At 38.9% G+C, this 14,786-nt stretch overlaps 1 protein-coding gene across 3 annotated transcripts in view; it reads left to right on the forward strand.

The window, feature by feature from the left end:
* The window catches only part of acsl3a (acyl-CoA synthetase long chain family member 3a), a 107,902-nt gene that overhangs the window by 60,330 nt on the left and 32,786 nt on the right, over positions 1-14,786 (forward strand). For all 3 annotated transcript variants that reach the window (XM_059651043.1, XM_059651045.1, XM_059651044.1), the window contains 3 exons: positions 5,520-5,629; positions 8,319-8,457; positions 14,577-14,727. In XM_059651043.1, the coding sequence (XP_059507026.1) occupies positions 5,520-5,629; positions 8,319-8,457; positions 14,577-14,727 (400 nt within the window). The remainder of the gene's footprint in view (positions 1-5,519; positions 5,630-8,318; positions 8,458-14,576; positions 14,728-14,786) is intronic.

A 14,786-nucleotide genomic window follows, 5' to 3' on the forward strand; every position in this document is an offset into this window, starting at 1 on the left:
TAATATCCCATGAACACACCCCTTGACAAAAAGGCACATTTACACACAGATTCTTGCATGTAGTTCTCCAATCCAGGAGGCAACAACATCAAGAGAGATTTCACAGAAAGTAGCAGCTAGGAGTCCTTTATTGAAGCTTCCAACCTTTCTGAGATCCAAAAGACTTCTAACTGCTACAGCTTAAAAAAAACTAGAAAGCCTGATCTGACGGAACTGGCTATTCTACTTCCATTGTTTACAACTGTTTAAAAAAAGTCCTAATTGTTGACCTTAAGTCATCTTCAATTGTCACTTCAGTACATCTGCCTTTATAAATTCTCTTCAAAAGACCCCAGGACAAAATAACCTTTTTTCTAAAGCAACAGCATCATCACAGTGACTACTAACACATCCAATCTTGTTGCAGCCTCACTTTCAACGCTAGGATGTAGACCATCAGGTCCATGGGATGATCAACTTTTTCAGTCCCATTAATTTCTCCAATTTCACTATTGCAGTTATCTTTCAGTTGAGCTCATTCCTTGGTTCTTTAGTAATTCTGGGAGTTTTCTTTATTATCTTCCTCTGTGAAGACAGACACACAGACCTGATTTTTGACCCCAAGTCTAGGGAGGGTATATTTGGGAGAAATCCTGGATGAATGATTCAAACCTTTAAGAATTACCACTTGTATTTTAAATTTTCAGTCAGGGAGAGCAGACTGAGTTGAGAGTTGAGCCAGATGACCTGGGAATCCAAAAGGTTGCCCAGTTTCTGAGGCAGTCTGGAGGAAAATCCCCCATGAGGACACTGGTAACGAACATAAGAGTTTTATTTAAGACAAATAAAAATATGAGCAGAAAGCATCCCTCTTGCTCTCATCTCCTCATTTTCTATGCCCAATGTATGCAACCATCCCATTGGCCCCTCTGATCCCCTCTGCCAACCTGTACTCATCTATCTGTTCCCATAGCCCTTCATACCTTGATGCCAACCTATGATCAAATCACGTGGCCTGTTAGATAAATAAAGTTACCACTCTATTCATTACGTCACTGTTGAAGAATGTCTCATTGATGCAATTTCACTGCATTGGACACTTGTAAGAACAAAATCCTTATGAATATGGTTTCATTCAAGTGTTTAGGGACTTGACAAACATTTCACTTGTGGTTAATATCCTATGTCAATGAATGTCTACCTTGAGTATTCAAAAACCTTAAATCAATAAGCATTTTAATTCAATAAGCAGATGGAGCTGCCTATTAATTGGCATCCCATTGTGAACATGGTAGTTTCAGAAATCAGCATAAGTGGATTTTTATAGCTAAGCATTCTCAAATACCCTAGCAATGTTTTTTAAACTAGTTTTGTTTTTAGCAGTTTCTTGACAACTTTTAAATCCCAATGAGTTTATGCACTTTTTAAAAGCATGATGTTTCACAATCCCAAATGCCTTACCTTTCTCAAAGGGTACTTACCTGTCCAAAAGGTGAGAAGTGTTAAACATTCCATCCCTTAGTCCAGCGCATCCTAACTCACGCACCCCAATTCCCATTCATGCAAGTTCATATAACCTAATACTCTGCCCATCACCAAATCCCTTATACTTGTATGCTAACGTAATGCCTATTTCCACCTTTTTGCCCTTCACCTACCTTGCCAACTCCTTCAGTATTATGAATGCAACTCCAACAATATTCAGGGGGCTTGACAACATCCAGGACAAGCAGCCCATTTGATTTGCATCGCGTCTGATACCTTCAATTTTCATTTCTTCCATCACGGGTACGTAGTTGACAGTATTATGTACCATAAATAAGATTCTGTTTCAACAGCATCTTTCAAACTCATGATCTCTACTACTTGGATAAGGAGCATCTGGTACGTGGGTGTGCCACCACCTAAAGAGTTTTCCTCCAAACCCAGCACCAGTCTCATTTGGAACCATGTTGCCATTCATTCTGTTACTGAGTGAAAATCCTGGAACTCCCTCTTGAACAGAACTGTAAATTCCTCTACACCTAAAGGACTGCAGTGGTTCAAGAAAGCCGATTACTACCAGCTTTTACAAAATCAATTGGGAATATGTAGTAGCTACTAGCTAGTGGTGTTCATATCCCAAGAATGGACAAACGCCTCTTCAAGAACACATGCTCATACATGAAAAAAGAATAGGTGTGTTACTTAAATTTCCATAATTGCCGGTTACAGTGTTATTCCATATTTTCTCAGCAGTTGATTGAGAAAGCATTGTCATTTTTTTTAACGAGCTCTTAATTGTGGTCACTTCTCCCTAAAGGTTTCTTTAAAACTGGACTATTAATTAGCCCTTTCACATTGCACAACATTGGAGCTAAAATAGCCTGTTCTCTAGTTGGTTTCTCAACCTATTATTTTCATTTTCCTTGAAAGTGGAGTCACAGGTATACAGGGTGCAGAAGATGATGTTTGGCGAGCTTGCCTTATTGGTCAGTGCATTGAGCATCATAGTTGGGATGTCACATTGTGGCTTTACAGGACATTGGTTAGGCCACAGTTGGAATACTGCATGCAATTCTAGCCTCCCTGTTATTGGAAAGATGTTGTGAAACTCGAAAGGGCTCAGAAAAGATTTACAAGGATGTTGGTGGGCTTGAAGGGTTTGAGTTACAGGCAGAGGCTGAATAGGCTAGGACTTTGAGTCAATAAATGTGGAGCTGGAAAAGCACAGCCAGTGAGGCGTCATCAGAGGACCAGGAAAATTAATGTTTTGGACTGAAACCCTTCGTCTGGACTGGGACTTCTTTCCTTGGAGCTTTAGAGACTGAGGGGTGACCTTACATAGGTTTATAAAAACATGAGGGGCATGAATATGGCGAATAGCCTAATGTCTTTTCCCTTGCCTAATGAGACACTTTCCACCTCAGTTTTACAAATATTTAATGCCCTTGCATCCTTTGTCTCCCTCCTTCTGCCATACTTCTAAGGCATGTGTTCTAGAATTGCATAACCTTCAGGGGGGAAAAATAAGATTCTCATCAAAAGAGGATTTGACTTGTACTGAAAGGACTAACTCTAATTTTTAAACCATTCCCTAGTTTTGGATTCGTCCACAATAGGAAACATCATTCTAATTTTCACCTTGTCAAAATCACTTGCTATCATTTAAACTTCAATCAGATTATCCTTGTTTCTCATAAATGCCTACAAAAACAAGCCCAACCCCCTTCGTTTAAGAAAATTCACTGATTGCAGGTTTTAATCTATAAAGCTCCTCAAATGCATTTACGTCCTTAAATATGGGGATGCTTGCAGTATTCAAAGTGTTGTCTCACCAATGCCTCGCATAACAGAAGCATAACATCCTTCCTTTTATGTTCATTTTTTCTTGTAATGTAAAGCAGAAAAGCTGGAGCATGGACAATCAACTTATCTTTTTGTCTTTGAAGCAAAGACCCTGTTGAGCAAGTTGGATGAAATGATAGGAAAAAGTGTTAACCTGCCTGAATTTATATTGTGAAGCTATGATTCTAAACAAAATAGGTTGATCTACTTTGTGATTGTTGAGTTTGCCTTACAATAGGTGGTGGTTTACAAGTCTTTTCTTGAAGCTGGAAAATATTCCTCCAAAAACCAGGGTTGACTTGCGCATTGATTACACCAGTCGTACTCTTTAACAGTTGATGACATTTCAAAGCGTTTGGTGCAAAGAATGGGTGTGCCTCGAATTCCGGAGCATTCCCATAGTAGAGGCACATGACCTGTATGATCCCTTACACCCAGTTAGTTATGAGGTACCAGTAAGTAAAACGTACATTTGTGTGGTAAATCATTTGAGGCTGACCACTGCTGAGAGGATAAGCATATAATGATTGAAAAGGGGGATTTGACTTGTATGTTGATTATACACAAAAACGGACTTGCTTTTGTTCTGGGAAAATGAAGTTGTCTTCCATCCTGGGTCAGTTTGTACCTTATGATTCACCAGTAATATATTAGCAGACCTGTATCTGCATGTATGTCTCATTTTGTTTTGAGGTTTGTATGGTTTTTAAAACAACCCTTAGCAAATATACATATCAAATGTAGCAAAATTAATCATGCCTTCACTTCAGAGTTGTACAACTTGTTGCATCAAAATTTGATGTTTCAATCTCGTGTACCCAGTAACGAATCATGTGCTCGAATCAGCAATACAATTTATTGGTAATAACAAACTTATGGTAAAAGAATTTATTTTAAAGAATAATGCAAAGGTTTTATGAGGATCTGCCACTGATGTGGCAAGTCCGTAGCTGTTTTTATTCAGCATACTGCTGCAAATGCTGCCAAGTGCACAGCAATCCTCACGATGGCCCCAACTGAACAGATTTTTACAAGCAGACCTACAATCTGAATTTGAGCTCTAAGCAAGCTTGCCATGAGCTTATACACGTAACCACCCAGCCTTGCCTGAGAAAGTGTTAGGTGACTGTGCTGAGAGCTGATGACATCTAGGTCAGTAATGGTGTTAATGAACTACATCTGCTCAGTCCTCCTTCCTGGTTTTCTCCATGACGTCAATACATAATAGTTAAGAAATGAATTGTGTATTTTGATGTACCAATTACAGATCTATATCATGTTTAACATTTTTTTACTTTTTGTTTTTGAGACTGATCATTTGTTTCACCGTCCTGTAAAATGTGACTGATTACAACAGCTCGTTTTGTACTTTAATTCTTTTTGAATCTGGCTAAAATATTCCCCTGTTGATTTCTCATAGAAAGGTCATTGGACTATGTGGTGAGTGCTCGTGGGAATGAAGACTGTCATTTTCCTGCCTCTTGCACCCGCCAAAATAAAAGTACCAGTAATTCATCTAAATCCAATGCTGAGCAACAGGAAATGAGTGCTATAAGGCATCATTTTCTCATACTGCTTAAAGGCTGACCTCAGGAATGTTAGAAAAGAAATCCTACTTCAAAACTTTAACTTGTGTAGATACATCGACTTGTCAGCTTAACTAACTGCCTTTTTGAAACTAGTCAATTCCCAACTTTTGACATTATGATCAGAAATGTTTTTATTTTGTAAATGTTGATTTCATGATCTTAAGCCAGGTAATCGTATTGCTTTGAAAGTCTTATGCATTCATTATGTTGCTATGAGCTTGAATGGACAGCTGAAACACACTATATATGCTAACTAGCCAAAAACAGCAATGGAATGTCAAGATGGTACCTTAGTGCTATTGTTTTTGCACGCTATTATTAAACTTTGAGATAAAACTGTGTTTAAGAGGTCAAGTCAGAAGCTTTCAGAATTTCTTTTAAAAAGAGTTTAGGCCAAGTCAAAACAGGTCTTTTTATAGGAAATCCTGATCACAACTTAAAATGACTTTGAGCTTTGAAATCAAATTTATACTAAATTAAGTTAAATTGAACTTGTTTCTAAAGTGGCATTTAGAAATTTTTTTTCCCCACTTGGTCTTACTAACAGGTTTATAGATTAAGGTACTATTCAGTCCATTCATTTGCATGTGACTTGTACTGAAATTGAATTATTTTGATTTTCAGTTGTCACTCTCTATGCAACTTTGGGAGGTCAAGCAATTGCACATGGTTTAAATGAAACTGAAGTGACTCATATTATTACAAGCAAGAAACTTCTTCAAACAAAGCTGAAGGTAGGTCATGGAATGTTGTTGCTGTTGGCTAGCTTTTTATTTGTTTTCCACTGGTTCTGCAAGAGCTTAAACATTCCTGTGATTTTATAAATCACTCCACTAATGAGAAATGTCTTCTGATCATACGATATATAGTTGGGTGATTGGACAGTTTTATGGTTTAATTGGGTTATGTTCACAGTAATTCTCAAAATTTAAGAATTTCCAACAACGTGAAACATGAAATTCTATTTTTTTCAGCGCATTTTTAATCAATAAAATGTTACCCGATTTTGGGATTGCTGAGTAAGTGGTCTTAACGTAATAAAAGCAAAGTCTGATTTTATTGTATAAGGATGAAATGCTGAGTATTTTCAGCAAGTTGGACGTCTATGGTGTAGAGGCAGAGTCAACAGATGAGATTTTACCTCACTCAAAATGCATTCATTAGCATGAAATTAAAGAGGAGCAAAATATTTCAGGTTATCTTACTGGAACTGGAAAAAGTTTCTTTAAAAAACAACTGGTTTTACTGACCTGGGTATTTCCAGTACTACTAGTTTTTGATGTAGTATTTTGTATTGGTACAAAAGCTTTTTTTTAAAAAGAAGTGTGGCAGTCCCTTTACCAATGTTGGCTGCATTTGAAATCCATTTTTAAAATTATACTGAAGTTGGTGCCTCATTCAGAATAACTTAGCTGTTAAATGTTGTATAGTTCATAAGAGCCAATGAAGAATGAGATAAAATTATAATATTTTAACTTGCAGTGTTTTGAATGCCATTAAATTAGAGTGGAGACAGTGGTGTCACTAGATGAGTAATCCAGAAACCTTACTAATGTACTAAGGATGTGTGTTTGGATCCAACTATGAAATATGAATGCAGTGCAATATGGAATGAAAAGCTGTTCTATGATTTACCATCCTTTATCTGATTTGGACTACGTTTGACTCCAAGCACACAGCAATGTGGTTGATGAGTTTTGAGAAGATTTGTAGCTCAGGTTGAGATTCTGGATGTGAGTTTGCTCGCTGAGCTGGAAGGTTAGTTTTCAGACGTTTCGTCACCATTCTAGGTAACATCATCAGTGAGCCTCCAATGAAGCGCTGGTGTTATGTCCCGCTTTCTATTTATCTGGTTAGGTTTCCTTGGGTTGGTGATGTCATTTCCTGTTCTTTTTCTCAGGGGATAGTAGATTGGCTCCAAATCAATGTGTTTGTTGATGGAGTTCCGGTTGGAATGCCATGCTTCTAGGAATTCTCATGCGGGTCTCTGTTTGGCTTGTCCTAGGATGGATGTGTTATTCGAATCAAAGTGGTGTCCTTCCTCATCTGTATGTAACATGTATATATACAGATGAGGAAGGACACCACTTTGATTCGAATAACACATCCATCCTAGGACAAGCCAAACAGAGACCCGCATGAGAATTCCTAGAAGCATGGCATTCCAACCGGAACTCCATCAACAAACACATTGATTTGGAGCCAATCTACCATCCCCTGAGAAAAAGAACAGGAAATGACATCACCAACCCAAGGAAACCTAACCAGATAAATAGAAAGCGGGACATAACACCAGCGCTTCATTGGAGGCTCACTGATGATGTTACCTAGAATGGTGACGAAACGTCTGAAAACTAACCTTGCAGCTCAGCGAGCAAACTCACATCCAGAATGTGGTTGAGTTCAAACTGTTCTCCTTGAAATGGCCTAGAGTGCCTGTAAGTTCACTTAGGTTGTAGACATGCTCGCTGAGCCAGTGGGTTTGCTTGCAAACGTTTCATCACCCTGCTTGGTAACATTGTCAGTGTGAAGTGTTGGTGTTCTTTCCCACTTGTTATTTATATGTCTTAGTAAACCCTATGCACGAACCACTGAGAAACAGAACTGGAAATGATACTAACCACCCCAACAAAGTGAGGCATATAAATAACCAGGGGGACAGAACACCAACACGTCACCAGAGAAACGTTATAATGTTACCTAGCAGGGTGACAAAAATGTTTGAACCAAACCCACTCGCTGGGCAAGCATGTCTACAATCTCATTCATAACCCAAGCTACAAATCTTAAAATTTAAGTTCAGTGAGAGATGGTGAAGCCGATGCCACCCTTACTCGCGACTTCATATTATATGTAAGAATGGGGAAAAAAATGTTATAGTGCACAAGAGATTATTTGAATAGTTTTTGACTATTATTAATTTGGTGGCTAAATGCCTTTGTTAGTTATGCTTTTAGCAACTGCTGTATCCTTTTTTTTAAAACCCTGTATTACTATGAATAGTAGCCAAGATTAACCTTGCCTAATGCAATCAAATATTTTATATGCTACAACAAAATAGTCTGTTACTATCTTAAGCAGAGGATTTTCAAACTTTGTTAGAACAATCCGGTTATGCACAGCAGTTCCCTGGTGCCTTTTGTGGCAGGGCAAGAGCCAAATATTGTATTGCAAGTATGATTTGATTAGTACATTGTACACCCTCAACATAACCTCAGATTCATAGTGTTATGTATCTATAGATATTATTTGAAGTTTTGTCATTGTCTCATCACATTACCCAAGATTGACAAAAATAACTATAAGGATATGTTGAAAGAGGGAATACCAATTTTCACCCAAATAAATTTCAATGCAGATATTTGAAGTGATGGACCGGGAATCACCTTGGACCTTTCATTCTTTCCCATTTCTGTTTCACAGGAAATCTTAATTAATGTTCCAAAACTGCAGCATATCATAATCGTTGATGATAAACCGACAGCATGGTCTGAATATCCCCGTGGCATCATGGTTCACAACATGGCAGCAGTGGAAGCACTGGGGGCAAAACCAGAAAATTGTGTGTAATCTACTTTCTTATTTCTTCATTTTTATTTGTGGACTTTGTGTTTATGTATCTAAATGCAGAGTAACACTGCTTATAAAGCTTTTTTTTAATCCATCTAATACAAAAGCAAAAATGCTGGAAATAAGCAGAGATCTGTCAGCTTCTGAAAAAGTAATGTTTGACATTTTATGATTGAATCTCTTAACATCCTTAAGGTTTTGAATACATTTCTAACTGAAATATTAAGGTTTTGATTTTAGACTTATGCCTGCTGTATATTTTCTCTATTTTCTTTATTTTAGATTTAACAGCATTTCTGAACTTGTTTGTTAATGCAATATATTGGCAGTTGGTAAACAGGATGAAATATTCAGACTTGCTATACATAATTTCATTAGTAAGGAGCATTGGGATATCTCAATGATGAGGGCAACTATGAGGAGGAATAGGATTTGTTTCTTTGCTGGCATTCCTAATTAGATGCATGGTCAAAGAATTTTCAATGTGTATTAATTACAGGAATAAAGTTCTGAGTGACACTGGTTAACTAATGCTGGCTTCAATTAAATTGAAAGTTTTGTGGTAACAATGGAAGTGGGTTCAGATTGCATAATGGTTTCCAAACCTATTGCGTTGATGCTGACAGACACAAGGATCTGTGTTTTCTCGCCTCTCTTGAGTTGGGTGCAGGTGAAAGATCTTAGAATCAGATCGAGCCCACTATTTTCAAAGCGTCTGCTGCATCATTATGAGAAAAGAATGCAGATGCATGCCTACATGCAGCATTCTTGCCCTGACAAGTTCTATTGTGGGTGGAAGCATTTAAAATCTCCTGTAATTTTGATTAAGTCAAGCCTGTTTTGTTAGGAGAAGTGCTTTACAATATGTGAAAAAGTCATGAACCATAAGGAAACCTTTGTCTCAGGACAGGAATCAAGCAAAAGTAGATATTCAGCATTCCCTTTGAAAAACATCGCTCTTACCTTCTCAAAGTTGTCAAAAACAAGCAATGGAAGACAGGTAGAGAAAACTACAGTATGTTCTTGATACCTGTGTGTTTGGACAATATTGGAAAACTTCCGAGAAAGATCAGATAATGCTACTTTTAGAGCACAGCCAAGTATTTTTCTTGTTATCATCTGGCAAGTGTATCAGCTTAAGCAGTTTGATTAGCTGGTCAGATATCAGTTTCTTCCCAGATGATGTCTACATGAATTCTTAGCTGAGCTATAAGAATAACTAATGAATTCAGCTCAGCAGAATTCTGTTTTTGCTGCTCCAAGGAGACTATTTTGTATGTTTTTAAGCATGTAGAACCTGGTCAGTCGTCTTGAAGCTTTTTTTCAACAAGATTAAGAGGTGGGAATTGAATTGAAGGTTTCCTCAACAAGGCTTTCGTTACTTGTGATCGATTGCCTTATTTATTTGCTCATAAAACTGTCAATGTTTTTCAAAGGTATTTCAGATTGGCTGAGTTTTTCTCATGAGCTTTTCAAACTATTGGTAGTGTTATTATGTGGTTAATTGGCTTTGTTCTTCACGCACAGTGGATGAATGAGAATGGATAGGGCATAGGAGATTAGAGATCTCAAGGGGTCAGGTGGGGGCCTTGGTGAGGGCCTGAGCGTTCAAAGTCATAAATGCCAAGTGGGCTGACGTTCCACTGGGAATAAAGGTAGGATTTCTGGCTTCACTACCCCCGGCATGCGCACAACACATGCATGAGCACCCTCCATTGCCACCCCAGGCCTACCTCGAGAAGCTGATGGTTTATTTTCCTGAAGGTACAGCAGGAAGGTTTCTGCTGAATGGAGACAGATCACAGGATATTCCTGACTTGGCATACTCCTCATCTTTTGAAAATCTGAGCCAGCAAGTTTTTAACAAAGTGTTTGGTTTGCCTAGATTTGAATACCCCTGGTCCAAAAATGAAGATGGCTGGTTTAACACATTTGATATACATTGGGCAGCTGATTTGTTTTACAAAACAAATCATGAGAAATACTGACTATCAATTTGTAGTTTCTGTGAGAATATTTTTCTTGTCAGTGGGAAGCTGTAGTAAGAATGACAAGTTTTGCTTATTTGACTGTGTGCCATGGTACAGTCTACTAGCTTTTTCATTACAGCTATAGTACTGAAAAGTGAAACGTCTGTCTTAAATCACTTCTCAGCAGAAGAAAACTGAATGTTGCACTTCTTTATTTTCACTAAATGTCAATATGTATTTCAGAAGAAGAACCCGAATGAATTACTTTTTTTATTTTGTCCCTTTTGCTTTATAAATCAAATTCCCATGCCTTGTTTTCCTTCTGGTGTATCCACTGCTGCCTCAAGGGCATGTGAATAAAGGGCAATTCCATTTAGTGGAGACCTAGCACATCTGGAGTTAATTACAATTACTAGTTAGATTGTGGGGCTTTGTGCTTAAAAGTTTTAGAAAGCTACAGTCCTTTAAAATAATGTGCACAGAATTGTTGTGAATTTTATGCAACAGTTTAGCCTGGTAATGTCTGTAGAAAACAACTATGGTTGTGGAACAGCAATAAATTCAATGATATGGCTTGATTCTGGCTGCTGTTATATTTTGTTGCTCTATCTTTCACTTTAAGTCAATAATATTTTTGCTACATTTGTTTCAGCCCTTTATCTTAAAGCAGTTGAGGTTTCTTTATTAAATGGTACAGATGAAACAAAGTGACACCTTACTTGTAAACAGTGATGGCTTTTTATTTCTTTTGGGCACTGATTTCTCAGGTGCGTGCTTCCTATTTGAAACAAGCCACTGCAATCTTGATCCATGATAATAAATTGTGGAACCTCCCAGTCGCAAACCATTTTAACTCCCTCCTCCATTCCTTAGAGCAACCGCAGGAAGTGCTACACTTAGCCCCACACCACCTCCCTCACCCTCCAGGCCCCAAGATGACTTTCCACATCAAGCAGATGTTCACCTGCACGTCTGCCAGTGTCGTACGTCGCATCCCCTGTAGCCGTTGTGGCTACCTCTACATTGGGGAACCCAAGCGGAGGCTTGGGGACTGCTTTGCTGAACACCTACGTTCAGTTTACAATAAACAACTGCACCTCCCAGTCGAGAACCATTTTAACTCCCCTCTCCCATTTCTTAGATGACATGTCCATCCAGGGCCTCCTGCCATGCCATAATGATGCCATCTGTAGGTTGCAGGAACAGCAACCGATATTCCGCTTGGGAACCCTGCAGCCCAATGGTATCAATGTGGATTTCACCAGCTTCAAAATCTCCCCTCCCCCCACTGCATCCCAAAACCAGCCCAGCTCGTCCCTGCCTCCCTAACTTGTTCTTTCTCTCACCTATCCCCCCCTCCTACCTCAAGCTGCACCTCCATTTCCTACCTACTAACCTCATCCCACCGTCTTGACCTGTCCGTGGTCCCCGGACTGACCTATCCCCTCCCTACCTCCCCACCTATACCCTCCTGTCCACTATCTTCTCCCCGATCTGCCTCCCCCTCTTTCCTTATTTATTTCAGAATCTTCTCCCCGTCCCCCTTTTTCTGATGAAGGGTCTAGGCCCGAAACATCAGCTTTTGTGCTCCTAGGATGCTGCTTGGCTGGCTGTGTTCGTCCGACTCTACACTTTGGTATCTCGAATTCTTCAGCATCTGCAGTTCCCATTATCTCTGATCGCATTCTCGATCCATTCCTTGGAGACCATAGATTCACAGATTTGAGTTGACATTCTCGCTCAGGACAGAATGATCGAGGTTTCTTTTTGACTCTTTTTTTTGAATGCACTTTGGTAGGAGTAACCGGAAGGCAAAGTACAGGGCTAATGGTAAGATTCTTAGCAGTGTAGATGAGCAGAGAGATCTCGGTGTCCATGTACACACATCCTTGAAAGTTGCCACCCAGGTTGACAGGGCTGTTAAGAAGGCATTACGGTGTTTTAGCTTTTATTAATAGAGGGATCGAGTTCCGGAACCAAGAGGTTATGGTGAAGCTGTACAAAACTCTGGTGCGGCCGCACTTGGAGTATTGCGTACAGTTCTGGTCACTGCATTATAAGAAGGGTGTGGAAGCTTTGGAAAGGGTGCAGAGGAGATTTACTAGGATGTTGCCTGGTATGGAGGGAAGGTCTTAAGAGGAAAGGCTGAGGGACTGGAGGCTGTTTTCGTTAGAGAGAAGAAGGTTGAGGGTGACTTAATTGAAACATATACAATAATCAGAGGGTTAGATAGGGTGGATAGGGAGAGCCTTTTTCCTAGGATGGTGACGGCGAGCACGAGGGGGCATAGCTTTAAATTGAGGGGTGAAAGATATAGGACAGATGTCAGAGGTAGTTTCTTTACTCAGAGTAGTAAGGGAATGGAACGCTTTGCCTGCAACGGTAGTAGATTTGCCAACTTTAGGTACATTTAAGTCGTCATTGGACAAGCATATGGACGCACATGGAGTAGTGTAGGTTAGATGGGCTTGAGATCGGTATGACAGGTCGGCACAACATCAAGGGCCGAAGGGCCTGTACTGTGTTGTAATGTTCTCTGTTCTATGTTTAATGCTCCAGTGTTTTTGCTTCAGATTCAGTTTCATCCTCTACAACTGGCCAAATTAAGAACGTGTAAAATTGGAGCAGGACTGTGCCATTTGGTATTGAATCTGTTCTGCCATTCAGATTATGACCGATCACCCTAAACACTCTATTCCTGCACTGCCTCCATATCCCTTGATATCCTTAATATTTGTAAGCCTTCCCTCTTGAGCGCACTCCATGACTTATTCTGTACCCCAGAATGCTGTAGAGACTACCAAAGATGTATCATCCAGAGTGCAGAAATCTTTCCTTACCTCTGTGCTAATCACTATAATGTCCCTAATTCTAGACCTCCCACTCCCAGCTATTGAAAACATCCTTTATACCATTGTAACAGTTCTGCATGTTTAATTAAATAACTTCTCATTCTCCTGAACCCAAGAAAATATGTGCCTAGTCACTTCAATCTCTCTCCTCTTTTGATAATTCTGCCATCCAAGGAATCTGCCTGTTGAACTTTGTTGCACACTGTCTGTGGCTAGTGTATCCTCCTTAAGTAAGGAGACCATAAACTCTGAATGCTAACCTAGGTGTGGTCTCACCAAGGCTCTATATAGTTGCAGCAAGAGAGATCCTCATTGCTGCACTCAGATCCTTTTAGGAATAAAGGCTGATGTCCGTTTGCTTTCCTAATTTCTTGCTGCACTTGCACTCTACCTTTAGTGACTCTGAAATATGGATGCCCATGCCCTTTTGGACATCTACACTTGCCGATTTCATCACTTAAGAAAACTGTTTGGGATCATGTGTAGTCTAATACTTTCACTTTTGTTTATTCAACAAGGGATTCCTTACCGCTCCAATCTGAATACATTGGATAACAATTGGTTTGATTAAACAAAAGTTATTAATTTAGTCAGATTCTGTGGTACAGGATTCAGGTGGTATAATTTCATTCAAAGTTCATAACTTAACATTTTTCCACATTATATTCCATCTGCCTTCAATCAATCAATCAGCCTATCTAATTCCCCTTTAAAGCTGCTTTTCATCCCTCTTATGACTCCCTATTTCCACCTAGTTTGTGTTGTCAGTTGCCTTGGAAACATTGCAGTTAATTTCCAAATTGAAATCATTAATATAGATGGTGAACAACTATGGCCCTATCCCATGCTTCTAGTTACATCCTCAAAAAAAATCCTAATTGGTTTGCCAAGCATGATTTCCCTGTTGTAAATTATCTTGACATTGGCTAATCCTACAATTATTTTAAATTATTCAGTTCTTTATAATAGGTTCCATAGTATACTCTCATTTTTCTTAAAGGCATCTTTAAAAAGACTAATGTTTTCATGGGAATTTGATGCTTTCAAAGTTGTTGAATTGTTTAAAATAATATCTTGAGTATTCCCAAAGGTCCTTTATTGCTGTATTACAAGTCATCTACAAGAAAGCTTGTATGCAGGAGATATTACTAAATGAGTTAGTTTTGAATCTGTGAAATGATTCGTAAAGGAAACAATGTTTGTCGTGCTGGTGAAAGTCTAACTAGATCAAGAGTACTTTATTTTCATCTTATTTATAAATTCAAGAATTGGTTATTTTTCCATCATAGTGAATAGAACACGGACCAAGCCTACATCTTTAGATGTCGCTGTAATAATGTACACAAGTGGATCTACAGGCTTACCAAAAGGAGTGATGATTTCACACAGCAACCTCATTGCTGGAATAGCAGGAATGTGTTCTAGAGTTCCTGACTTGGGGTATGTATAATTAATGATTTAACAGGCAAGTTTTACTTTCTCGCATTGGGAAACTATTG

Source organism: Stegostoma tigrinum, chromosome 14 (genome assembly GCF_030684315.1).
Source record: "Stegostoma tigrinum isolate sSteTig4 chromosome 14, sSteTig4.hap1, whole genome shotgun sequence".
Classification (NCBI taxonomy): Eukaryota; Metazoa; Chordata; class Chondrichthyes; order Orectolobiformes; family Stegostomatidae; genus Stegostoma; species Stegostoma tigrinum.